At 46.2% G+C, this 13,812-nt stretch overlaps 1 protein-coding gene across 1 annotated transcript in view; it reads right to left on the reverse strand.

Moving 5' to 3' along the window:
- Positions 1 to 4,315: 4,315 nt before the first annotated feature.
- slit1a (slit homolog 1a) overlaps positions 4,316 to 13,812 on the reverse strand; it is a gene marked incomplete at its 5' end in the record, with an annotated part of 46,812 nt that continues 37,315 nt past the window's right edge. Inside the window, 4 exon segments of the mRNA XM_084321878.1 lie at positions 4,316 to 8,147; positions 8,702 to 8,913; positions 9,776 to 10,067; positions 11,596 to 11,750. Of these exon segments, the coding sequence (XP_084178004.1) occupies positions 7,909 to 8,147; positions 8,702 to 8,913; positions 9,776 to 10,067; positions 11,596 to 11,750 (898 nt within the window). The 3' untranslated portion in view covers positions 4,316 to 7,908.

Below are 13,812 nucleotides of genomic sequence, written 5' to 3' on the forward strand. Positions count from 1 at the left end.
TTTTTCTTTACTGTAACAATTAAACTTCAAATAATCTTTCATAAAAACACAAGCACTATACTGCAGTCTATCACAGGGGTTACTGTATGTGGAAATTACCATTGCATAGTCTCTTTTGGTAACAAGTATTCTGTGTTTGATAATGGCTGTTGTATTTGAAAATGCACCAATAAGTAAAATTCAACGATGCACATATCCACTGTTCTGGTGCTGTGATACTGTACACTTTTGCATAATATATTCTCTGATTTGACACTGGTATTTTACGGTAATGTTGCATGCTGTATTACATTTTGAACCCAAAATGAGCAGTATAGCATTCTGTGTTACTGTAATAGCTGATAATGGAGTCTTTGAAAATATCCAGTCAATCAGCCTCATGACTATTGGGTGAACATTGAAAAAGTAACCCTTTTTTACTGTTCTTTACAATAGTTTGTTTAATGTAACTTTTTTTTACTGTACAGTACAGAGCATTACTGTATGTATTTTTCTTTACTGTAATGATTAAACTGTGAGGTTTTTGTCCGTTGCTCACCTACTCGCTCTGTTCCTTTAAGCCTACTCGCTCTGTTCCTTTAGTTTTCTGTTAATCAATTGCATTCTCCTCACCTCACTAGCCCCCACCCTCGCGTTCGTTTGCTCTTCAGCAGCCACACCCTTGGACTACCTGTCATTATGTGTTTGATTGGTCTGGTGCCGAACACACACTTCTAGTTCTAGTATCAATTACCTTCACGCACCTGATGGGCATTCTAATTAGTTCCCCTGTGGGCTTTAAGTACCTCGCTCTTCCCCTCTAGCCTTGTCGGGTCGTCCCGTATCATTCCGTATCATATCCCTATCACCAAGACTCCTTCGGGAGGTTCTCTGTCTAAAGGCTCCTACGGAGTTTCGGTTTTCTGTCTGTTATGCTGTTTTCATCTCCGGCGTGAGATGCGCTCTAGCCTTCGCCTCCTGTCGCCGTTTGCCTGGAAGGAGACACTGGACTGCGCTCTCTAAACTTCCACGGGAGGTATTCCAGTGTTCCACTTCAGACCTCCGCGCAGCAGACATCCAGACGCGCATCCAGACCTCCGCGCAGCAGACGCCCAGACGCGCATTCAGACCTCCGCGCAGCAGACGTCCAGACGCGCATCCAGACCTCCGCGCAGCAGACGCCCAGACGCGCATTCAGACCTCCGCGCAGCAGACGTCCAGACGCGCATCCAGACCTCCGCGCAGCAGACGCCCAGACGCGCATCCAGACCTCCGCGCAGCAGACGTCCAGACGCGCATCCAGACCTCCGCGCAGCAGACGCCCAGACGCGCATCCAGACCTCCGCGCAGCAGACGCGCTCTTCACTCCAGACGCGCATCGCTTCCTAATACTCTACGGGAGGATGCGTCTCTCCGAGCCGGCGCGCTCTTCCGCACAGACGCGCTCTTCACTCCAGACGCGCATTCAGACGCACTCCAGATGCGTCCTCCGTACCGGCGCGTACTCCAAGCAGACGCGCACCACTCAAACCTCCGCGCCAGATGCGCCCTCCGTACCGGCGCGTACTCCAAGCAGTCGCGCACCACTCAGACCTCCGCGCCAGATGCGCCCTCCGTACCGGCGCGTACTCCAAGCAGTCGCGCACCACTCAGACCTCCGCTTGGACAACCCGTTCCCCATGGCGACGCGCTCGCTCTGTTTGATCCTACTCTCTTTACGCACAGCGCCTGGGTGAGTTTTTCATGACTGTCTTTTATCCTATTCGTTTTTCGTGTGTTTAAGACACTGAAGATATCCTGCTTTTTGTCAGACTGTCACTCACCCAGTGTCAGCTTTTTGGATTGTTCATTGGGATAATATTTGGCCCTTACATCGCTCACTGTGTGTATTCACACCGAAGATATTATCACTTGGATTATTATTGGGACTTCGCTCACTGTGTGTATTTGCATCGAAGATTCTATCACGTGGATTGTTGTTGGGACATTACTCGCAGTGTGTATTTACACCGAAGATTTCTGTCACTTGGATTACTCTGTTTTGGGACAGGTCACTTCTCCTGTCACCTGCTCTGTTCCCAACTGTACTCTGAGCTAACCCGCTCCCTCTCTCCCTCTCGGTCCCGTTTACCACCTCGGAGAGCTGCCGAGAGGAATCTGCAGAGCGGCTCTGACGTCACCGTCTGCTTCTCCAGACGAACCATCCCGGGAGAAGCTGCAGAGCAGCAACTTTCTTCTAATGCTAGTATCCCAGTCTTTGTCTGTTGTTTCCCCACTCTAGTCCTCCTAGTCCTCCCTGTCCCCAGCCCGCCTCCGCGGGCCTCTGTCCCTGTTTCCCCACTCTAGTCCTCCTAGTCCTCCCTGTCCCCAGCCCGCCTCCGCGGGCCTCGGTCCCTGTTTCCCCACTCTAGTCCTCCTAGTCCTCCCTGTCCCCAGCCCGCCTCCGCGGGCCTCTGTCCCTGTTTCCCCACTCTAGTCCTCCTAGTCCTCCCTGTCCCCAGCCCGCCTCCGCGGGCCTCTGTCCCTGTTCCCCTCTCTAGTCCTCCTAGTCCTCCCTGTCCAGTCCTCCTAGTCCTCCCTGTTCCTGCCTTGTCCCTTGCCCCGGCCCTGTTCCGTTAGCCTTCCCTTAGCCTTCCCCTTAGCCAGCTCGCCTCTTAAAGGCACTGTGCCTTTTCCCATTCTTGTTATCCAGTAATTTGTGTTCTCCCTTAAAGGGACAGTGCCGTTTTCTGTGTGTTTCAATAAATGCCCAGTTCTTGGCTTACTCTCATACCTGTCTTGTGTTGTGCGATTGGGGTCGGTTACAAACCATAACATAAACTTAAAATACTGTAATCATATAATTTGTTTGTCTTTCATAAAGACACAAGCACTATACTGCAGTCTATCACAGGGGTTATGAGGAAATTACCATTGCATAGTCTATTTTGGTAACAAGTATATTGTGTTTGACCGCATTATTTGATAATGAATGAATGAATTTATTCACAAACACACGATATATTACTTATCTTCATGTGATACAACAACGACGCAATTGTGTGCATGTGCCAGGTCTCCCAAGAAGCTATTTAAAGCTTAAATGACCGTTGTATTTGAAAAGTGCACCAACAATTAAACTTCAATGATTAACATATCCACTGTTCTGACACTATGATACACTTTTGCAGGACATATAATCTAATTTGGTTCAGTTGTTCACTTAATTGTTTGAAATATCTAATGTTTTGGTGCTGTTATAAGCGTTTGCATATACTATTCTCTGATTTGACACTTGTATTTAAATTTTGCATGCTATATTGCATTTTGAACCCAAAATTAGCAGTATAGCATTCTGTGTTAAGAGTTTTGCACATTGAAACTCTGATGTGCAAAATGCATCAAAGCAGTCGTAAAAAAACTGTGTGTGTAATGCTCACAATGCCTCATTGAGTCAGGACTGTAAATGCAAAATGTAATTGTTTAATGATACAAATATTGTCGTATTTATTATCATAATTATTTAATTCCATGGATATCTGTTGTATCGGCAATCCCCAATGACTTGTCCCAGAGAAATCTGTTGAAAACGTGTCTGTATGACTTATGACTGCCTTTTCGAGTTTGTAAATCCTACAACGAATTTACAATACGAAGCCGTTCGAGAATGCCGAATAAGTACGTAAATCGAGTTACGAAGGAATTCCTTGGTAACTTTTACGTATGTCCGTCCAAGAATGAGGACCAATGTTTGCTGTTTAGCTAGTATACAGTCAGGTCCATAAATAAATGGAGGCCTGGCAGAGCATCACCAGGGATGAAACCCAGTGTCTGGTGATGTCTATGGGTTGGTTCCAGTCAGGCTGCCATCAACTGCAAAGGATTTTAAAAGTACAAAGAGTATTAAAAGTGACTATTTTATTTATGGATTGTTAGCTTGTCCAATTACTTTTGGTCCCTATAAAAAGGAGGAGGCACATATATAAATTGTTCTAAATCCTACACCGTTCACCTGATTTGGATGTACTGTAAATACCCTCAAATTAAAGCTGAAAGTCTGCACTTAAAGCACATCTTGATTGTTTCATATCAAGTCCATTGTGGTGGTGTAGAGCCAGAATGATAAATTGTGTTGATTTGTATTTAGCCCATAAAGGAGAATATGAGTAGCTCACATAAACCTTTCTTCTTTTTTTAAAGTAGCTCTTATTAACAAAAAGGTTGGAGACCTGATCTACATAGTGTAGGATCAATTCAACAAGTTCAGAGAGTTCTGTCTTAACCTTTGAATTGATTGAATCGGAAGTGGGTGACTCAAAGCACAAGCACGCACAAAATAAAGAGACCACAGAATGCATTTTAAAAGCACACACATTAAAGTTTAATGAATGAAAAGAGTGGAGTTTCGGTAAACATTTTGTCGGTGGCACTACATACATTCAGCATCATTGGGAGTTTTTCATTTCTATCCCACCATAAATCCGCAACATACAAAGCAAACAAGCTAATCTGTAGGACAGAACCCAACCAGAGAATATTACGTTCTTGCACCAGTTCAATACAACAGAGACATATCGTGTCTTTACAATAAACATATTTAAGAAATACAGTTCTCAGAATGGGAAAATAAACTTTTTGTGTTCTCTGGTCGCCTGACCTGATTACTGAATTACATCTTAACACAATCACCGTTCGGATGTGTACCAGGAAGCTGAAGTCACCCGTCCTGTACACAACAGTGTAGGAAAGATGACAAGGAAAGGAAGCCACATTAGACTAAACGTGCACCTTTTATGACGTGCACGGCGTAACCTAAGGATGACGGTGACTGTTGTTCAGCAGTATCCTTTTTACAAGTCTTCTCTGAATGCTATTGTACACCACTGGGATCACATTAACGGTATTCAAAAAAACAGTTAACATGGTAAGTGATACGGAGGGGAGGTCTTGCGATACGGGCGCAGATCTGGGACCAGGAGCGACCCGTCGCTTAGCTTAGATCCCGATAAGAATGTCACCTCCGAAACAGAACGTGGCATCTATACCTTACATTGGAAACTAAATAACAGCTAAAAGTTACCACTTCATGAATAAGCATAGGTCATATTTATCTATACACATTTATACATTCAGGTATGACTGTTTTGTTGTCTGTAATTGGCACCATCTCCTCTCTTAAGTATGGTCTATAGCCAGTCAGAAGTGACAGACACTCATTTTGTTCTCTGTCAGTAGTAGGCATAGACCATGCTTCAGGTGTAGTTGCCTTTTGGGGACAGATTTGGGATGAACACACCTGGATTATAGATCACTTTCTATAGAGGCGACTTCATCGCGTTTCTTCTGAGACAGCAGCTTATGATCAGTCGAGAGAATAATTACTTTGATTGATGCCCTTGGATAAAAAGCCTTTACGTTTAAAGGTATACCTCTCTCTCTGGAAAACATCTCAAATAAAAAAACAAAGAGATAGAAATCACAACCCAGCACTTCAACAAAAATCAACACGAAAAACAATCTCAATGAACCCTTTGGGTATATTTCCAAGTGTGTTATGGTAATTACAGGGGGGGGGGGGGTCCATCTGGGGTCTCTTCTCTCGGGTCTGAACCCTCCACACCGCCCTCTGCTCCCCCACAGAAAACCGGGAATGTCTGAACCAGAGGGGGAGGAAACACTGTCATAACTGGCTATTAAGTGATGTCACAAATACCTTACAGCTTTTTTTATTTGATTTTTTAACTCGTTTTTCTTTTTCTTATTTTTTTTTTAATATATATATATATTTTAAATACCTTTTTAAAATATTTGAAAGTCAGCAATTGACCATATTCACCCGGCAGCCATTTTGCTCTTATGTCATGCTCAGGTTTGGTTTCTCTCTCTCTCCTTGAAAAGGAACCCAGCCTGAGCATGACATAAGAGCAAAATGGCCGCCGGGTGAATATGGCCAACGATACCTTTTTACTTTCTACAGGAAAAAGCCTTTAGATCAAATAAATAAAAGAATAAAAACAAAACAGCACAGACTCTCAATGAATTAGATGTAACATTCACATGGAAGACAACATATACAATATTAAACATATTTCTAGATCAATACTGTCTCCTATACAACAAGGTCAACTGATTGCTGTTTTTTTTTCTTTTTATTTTCTCTTTTTCTTTTTCGGGGGCCAATTACAAATTAGCATGTTTTGAGCGACGTGAAAAAATCAAACAAAATAAAAACACAGCGGGAACCGATCGAATGCCATTCCTGCCGGTTCCCAAGCTTCCTGAAAACACAGACTTACTCTTTAACATAGAAAAATACTATACCAAAATGAAATACAAATATATATATATTAGAATCTGTTAGGCATTTCTGTATAAAGAGAGGACTAAAAGGAGTTAGGTTACATCGTAAAACAAAATATACCAAAAAAAAAAAAAAAAAACCAACGCAAGGAATTAGACATAAAAAAAAAAAACATAAAAAAAATCTGCAACATTTTGTTTTTCGTAATAATAAACATCACGATGATATTAAGAAGCTCTACATGTTCATTGGCAAACTCTTCTCCACACATGCAACGGTTTGCACAAGTTTTAATACTGCAGGCATCGAGGGGAGGGGGCTAAACGTCCTCCTGCTCAAAAAAGGGGGAGGGCTTATGCAAATCATCCTGACCCTGAGGCAATGCATGCTGGGGGGGACTGATGACCACTGGGCACTGCCCGCACTACATGGGCTTTTTCTGTGTGAACAGAACAGATAGTTACACTAAACACCTCTCCGAGATCCTCAGATGAGCCCTCTCACTGCACTGGTAATGTAAGACCCAAGTGTGTGTGCATGTGTCTCGCTCTCTCTCTCTCTCGCTCTCTCTGTGTGTGTGTGTGTGTGTGTGACCGTGTACTTTGGAGGGGTATGTGACTAGGTCTCTCAGTGCTGCTAGTCAGTGCAGTCTCTCTCATCGAGTCTCTGTGTAAGGTCACAGTAGACCACGTAGCCTGGAGCTCCTTACATCCCTGCTTGATTATGTGCCGCGCTGACCCTCTGCCCTCCTCTGGTCCACTCTACATGTGCGTGGGCTGAAGGATGAACTGTATCTCACCACCACACCAAAGCGGTTTGAACCCCACCTGAAGCCAGACACGGCCCGGTGCGCCTCAGCCCAGCGGCCAAGCTCGACCCAAACCCGACCCAAACCCGACATAGCCTAACTTGGCCCGAGATCGGCCGAGCTCAACCCACCGGACCGGACGCGGACCGGCTTAGCTACGATCGGCCCGGGTCGACCCTAAGCGTAAAAAGCCCGGTCTAGCTAAGTTGAGCTCAGCTCCAGATGGCTTTGCCAAATGAAACGGCCCAGCTCTCCTCCTCTATCCACTCGTCTCTCTCTCTCTCTCTCTCTCTCTCTCTCTCTCTCTCTCTCTCTCTCTCTCTCTCTCCCCCTCTCCCTCTCCATTACCTGTCCTCCCTCGCCAGGCTGGACCCAATGTCCTCCTCACCGTCTCCAGGAAGCAAAGATGGGAGATGGCGACTAGTCTGCCAGGGGCCTCACAGATGGGGGGGGGATGCGGGGGGGGGGGGGGGGGGGGGTGCCTCACTCTGAATGCAACACCTTGAAATCTCTGGACCCCTTGGGAACAATGTTGCAGATACAATGGTTTCTCCACGTCTGTGTTGTCGCTCATGATGTTCTCTGTGTTACTGCAGGTCACACACCTTGGAAGGGGAGGAAATGTCCTATTTTACAAACATTGTTGTCCATAATATATAGATAGAGGTTTTATATATATTTCTTTATACTCTCTCTCTCTCTCTCTCTCTCTCTCTCTCTCTCTCTCTCTCTCTCTCTCTCTCTCTCTCTCTCTCGTCCTCTCTCCTTTCCTCCAGTCCTCTTCCTTCCTTCCTTTCCTCTCTGTGTTCCACCGGGTGGCAGCGGGTCGGGTGGCCCGGCGCTACATGCAGCCCACGCAGCCACACTTGACGGTCTTCTCCACCTCCTCGCTGAAGGAGGTGCCGTCGCTGCACTCGAAAGTGTATTTCCGACGCTTCATGCGCTGGCTGACGCAGCAGGCGCCCGCGTCACAGGCTCCGGAGCACTCCACCCAGGACACCATGCGCGTGGTCTGGCAGATGGCGTAGCCCCGCTGCACCTGGTAGAAGTCTCGCACCGGCTCCCCTCGGCACTCGGACTCTGGGCGGGAGGAAGAGGAGACGAGACGCTGGTTCAGAACCTTTGGTTACACACTCGGAAGGTCGACGGGGGGGTTTCACGTCGAGTGTAGATACGGAAATGAGCAAAGAAAAGCGTATGAAATCATAACAACAAATCGACTAAAACATGTGTACAACTTGATTGACAACGGGAGGAGATCAAGGTTTTAAACGTGGGTCAATCACAGAAACCAGTTTTAAAGATTTAACCGTCTTAAACCCCGCCCTCTTTTCTTAACTTTTTTCTCAGGGTATTTCTGCTTTATTTGATTGGACAGCGAGTGACAGGAAATCAGGGGTAGAGAGAAGGGGGATGACATGCAACAAGGGTCTCCGGCCGGATTCGAACCCGGGACGTTGCGACCACACGGTATGCGTCCCATCACGGTGAGCCACCAGGACGCCCCCCCCCCCTCTTTTCTTGATCCTCCAATCACAGCTGTCATTTCTATGTCTGAGGGGAAACGACAGTCATGGTTGGAGGATGGAGGAAAGAGGGCGGATCTAACAGCGTAAAGCTCACAGTGGACTGACCTGCGTCACAGAGCTCTCCTGTGTAGCCACTCTCACAGTGGCAATAGGCGTCTCCCGTGTCCGAGATCTGGCAGCGGCCGTGTTTGCAGGCGAGCCGGTGGCAAGGGTTGAAGAGCTCCCCCTGCTGGTTACACAGGGCGCCGCGGTAGCCCTCCGCACACTCACAGCGGTACGACTGGCTGTCCAGCGGGATGCACGTTCCATGAACGCACCTGCAGAGACAAGGATCCCTCAGTCAAACGACACGACTTAACATTCCAATCCAACACAAAATATTCTGTTGCCTTGTATTAGATTACATTCAAAGATGGGTGCAGGGTGCATGGTGCAGGGTGCAGAGATGCAGCTCTGAGCCTGTTGTTTCTGAGTGAGGCGCGTAGTGTTCAGCAACAATACTAAATCAACTGTTGTTGATTATATTATGTGGACACAGGAATGCTCTTACAGGAACCCCCGGGGTTGGGTGATGCTCTGACCAGGAAGCCCCGGGGTTGGGTGATGCTCTGACCAGGAAGCCCCGGGGTTGGGTACATGATGTTCTTACAGGAACCCCCGGGGTTGGGTACATGATGTTCTTACAGGAACCCCCGGGGTTGGGTACATGATGTTGTGACCAGGAAGCCCCGGGGTTGGGTACATGATGTTCTTACAGGAAGCCCCGGGGTTGGGTACATGATGTTCTTACAGGAAGCCCCGGGGTTGGGTACATGATGTTGTGACCAGGAAGCCCCGGGGTTGGGTACATGATGTTCTTACAGGAAGCCCCGGGGTTGGGTACATGATGTTCTTACAGGAAGCCCCGGGGTTGGGTACATGATGTTGTGACCAGGAAGCCCCGGGGTTGGGTACATGATGTTCTTACAGGAACCCCCGGGGTTGGGTACATGATGTTCTTACAGGAAGCCCTGGGGTTGGGTACATGATGTTCTTACAGGAACCCCCAGGGTTGGGTACATGATGTTCTGACCAGGAAGCCCCGGGGTTGGGTACATGATGTTCTTACAGGAAGCCCCGGGGTTGGGTACATGATGTTCTGACCAGGAAGCCCCGGGGTTGGGTACATGATGCACTTACTTGCTGCCCTGACAGGGGTTGGTGGCGGCCTGGTCGCAGTGTGGCCCGCTCCACCCCGGCTGGCAGTGGCACACGGGTCCCTGCACCCCGTCCGGCTGGCAGATGCCATGCAGGCAGTAGATCTTCCTGCAGGGCTCGCAGCCCGGCACCACGCCGGGCTTCATCTGGGTCTTGGTGAAGTCCTGCAGCTCGTTGTTGATGTACAGGTTCTGGATGCAGCCGTGGAAACTGGAGCCGTTCTGGATCTGCCAGAGCCGGAGGGCGGTGGTGGAGTGCACATCCACTGGCATGCCTGGGGGGGGGGGGGGGGGGGGGGGGGCAGGTGGTTAGCAGAGTGACGGAGGGGGTGCAGGAGCACAGACAGACAGCTAACACAGGGCTGGTATGAGCGTGATGAAGGAAGGCACAATAATATGGTGCAGATTATTATTATTCAGATTTAAAGGTGCTGTAAGTGGTATTCTCATGTTCAAATAGATAAGTATTCTCATGTTCAAAATGAATAGATAAGTATTGTCATGTTATAAAATAGATCAAGTATTTAAGTGTTAGAATAGCTCTACATTCCAACAGCCATCACTGATGTGTGGAGTTCTCTCTCCTGGATAAAGTGGGCAACGGGATACCAGAAAATCTATTTTGAGTTTATTGCAGAGCAGAGGGACTGAGACCCATGTTACTGACCAGACACTCTGTATCAGTGATGGCTGTCAGACCCATGTTACTGACCAGACACTCTGTATCAGTGATGGCTGTCAGACCCATGTTACTGACCAGACACTCTGTATCAGTGATGGCTGTCAGACCCATGTTACTGACCAGACACTCTGTATCAGTGATGGCTGTCAGACTGTAGAGTTATTATTCTAACACATAGACCACTTATCTTCACACATAAAATACCACTTACAGCACCGTTACATGTTCTCAATTGTGTTGGATGACAGACTGCTATATCTGCACCATACGAGGCACGTTGTCTTTGAAATCAAGGACGGTAAAAGGCAAGCAGGTATACAGTAAGTAATGTTTACTGCAGTCTTGTATAAAAGCAGAAGAAGCTGGTTATAAACAGTGACGTGCACAACGGAACACAACAGCACATCACATCACAAAAACCAAACCGACCCAAGACGCTCCTCATACCAAACTATTTCTTAAGAGTCTATAGCCGACTTGGCATAAACTATCATTTCAAATCAACTAAACCATTTACATGTTGTAATTTGATCTCAGGAGTTGTCGGGTTGCAGAAATCAAAAACACACACGTAAATATATGGATGCAGTTTCTGAACTAAAAAACGCATGCCGATACAAAACAAATCTGAAGGGAAGACTGTGTCTGATAGTTCCTACATACGTCACTAGAGGGCACACTTTACACATGGTAAGGGACTGTGTTGAGCAGACCATACATCATGTGTTATGATATAGAAGATCATAGAAGAGCAAGGAGTTCTTTGTGTATCTGCTGCTCTGACTGAGTAGACTCATATGGGGGTCTTTGAGAACCATCGTGTCATATAGTATTATACACATATTATACATATGTGTCAAAATAGATGGTTAACTTGTTAAAATAGGTACATTTTTAATACACTAGTGGGCATACAGTGTACTGTAAGATTGATGGACTTTCCTGTTTAGTATCTTTATCTTCATTTACATTGAGTGTGATTAAGGTGTGACCTCTAGCAAACACAGTCATGGCTGGCGGTGGGGGATGGTGGAGGTGGAGGTGGGGTTGGGAGGTGACAGTAGTGTAGTAGTTAAGAGTGCCTGCAGAAGAAGAAGGTGTGTTCTGGAGAGGGCCCCTACCCCCCACGTATAGCGGTGCCTCCCGGTTGAGGGGCCGCACCGCCCCCAAGCTGTCCATGGAGGTGGGAGGCCCTCCGTCGATGGACAGGTTCACCATCTGGTCGAAGGTCACCAGCTCCACCGTGTGGAACTGACCATCGTTGATGGTCTCGGTGCTGTGGGGCGGGATGGGGTGGAGGGGGCAGAGGAACAGAAGGGGACATTAGAAGACAAAAACAAAATAGCTACTATCTAATGCTCTGAAAAAGACGGTAATGTATAGAGCAGTTGCTTATTGGAATAATATACAGAGAAATATAACTATGGTAAGGAACAAATGTATGTTAAAAAAAAGAAATAAATTGTGCTCATGAATAACGAGATACATTTTGGTCATTGACTTATTATGGAAATTAGTATGGAAATATAAAGGTGATCGGTGACTTGAGAAAAGTTATGCTATATTATGAGTTCAACTCATATAAACGATTTTGATCTGTTTTGTTCTTATGGACTGATTATGGAATATGTATTTTATGGTTGGAGAATTGTGATATCTGACTTATGAATATTGAGTGAGCTTTGATTCACTTGTTTTGTTTGTTGTGATGTTTTCTTGTGCGTACTTCAATGTTTGTGGTTTTATATTTGTATTTAACTTTTTTTTGTGTTTGTATTTTAAATGTTTGGACCCCAGGAAGAGTAGTCTCACTTTGGTGTAGACCAGTGGTTCTCAAACTGTGGTACGCGTACCACTAGTGGTACTTGGTGGTACTGCTGGTGGTACTTGAAAACATGTACAAAAAAGCACCAGGCCACTGAACTTAGAAGCAGGCCAGGCCAGTGTTTCTGGTTGCGGCGGCACGATAGTTAGATAACCTAAGTGGGGAACAACCAGGAGATCGGCTAGCTAGCAGAGCTAACAACGAAAACAACCAGGAACGAGTCCTTTGTTGTTCCAGCACGGCGCGGGACCCGACCCCCCCCTCCCCCCTTCTTTGTTGTTCCAGCACGGCGCGGGACCCGACCCCCCCCTCCCCCCTTCCCACCCACAACAACACAGAGGAACAGATCACAAACGGACAATACTTCGAACCTGCCAACATCAATGAAATAACCAACGCCAATGGACTGAACATTTTTCACATTAACATTAACAGCTTAAAAAACAAATTGGATGAAATCAAACAAATATTCATAAATGGTAAGGCAAACATACTGTGCTTCTCAGAAACTAAGCTCGACGATTCTGTAAAAGATCCAGAGATAGAGATTGAGAACTACTCAATAATCAGGAATGATAGGAACAAACATGGAGGTGGTGTCTGTATGTACATACACAAGGACACCAAATTCATCAACAGAAATGACCTGAATCATAAATCAATTGAAACTGTATGGGTGGAAATCCTATTCGAAAGGGCGAAATCCCTACTGGTTGGCACAGTCTACAGGCCGCCAGATCATAGTGGCTTCTATGATACACTGGATGGGTGTTTAGCTGGAGTTGAGGATGTAGACAAAATTCTTATTGGAGACTGGAACACGGATATGCAACGAAAAGATGCACCCGTCTTCAAGGCCTTCAGTAGGTTTTGTGATCTGCATGGCCTCAGCCAGCTAATCACCCAACCCACACGTGTATGTGAATCAACTCAGACTACCATTGACCTCATTCTGACCTCCGACAAGTCCAAGATCTCAAATAAAGGGGTTATAGCATGTGGGTTAAGTGATCATTATATGATATTCTGTACCCGAAAAAAACTAAAACAAAAGGCTGGCTGCCACAAAACAGTCACATCTAGAGACCTCAAAACCTACTCTAGCGAGGCCTTCAACCTTGAACTGGAGAGTCTGGACTGGTCAGATGAACTCAATGGTACACTGGTTGACGAAACATGGCTAGGTTTCAAAACCAAATTCTCAGCAATACTAAACGACATGGCCCCCCTAAGAACCACCAGGGTAAAAAATCGCGCTGAGCCGTGGATGCACTCCGAAATACTGGCCGCTATGAAAACCAGAGACAAAAAATGCTCTGAGTTTCGTAAAAGTCAGTCAAAGCTTACTAAAAGCACGAGCAGTGAACTCCAAGCCCACGTGACTGAACTCAAACTAGAAAGAAACAGACTAAGAAACGACGTAAACTCCATGATCAAAACTGCAAAAAAGAATTTCATCAATGACAAAACTGAGGAAAACAAAAACAAACCACGTGAACTTTGGAAATTACTC

Source organism: Notolepis coatsorum (assembly GCF_963971535.1).
Source record: "Notolepis coatsorum genome assembly, chromosome: 9".
Classification (NCBI taxonomy): domain Eukaryota; kingdom Metazoa; phylum Chordata; class Actinopteri; order Aulopiformes; family Paralepididae; genus Notolepis; species Notolepis coatsorum.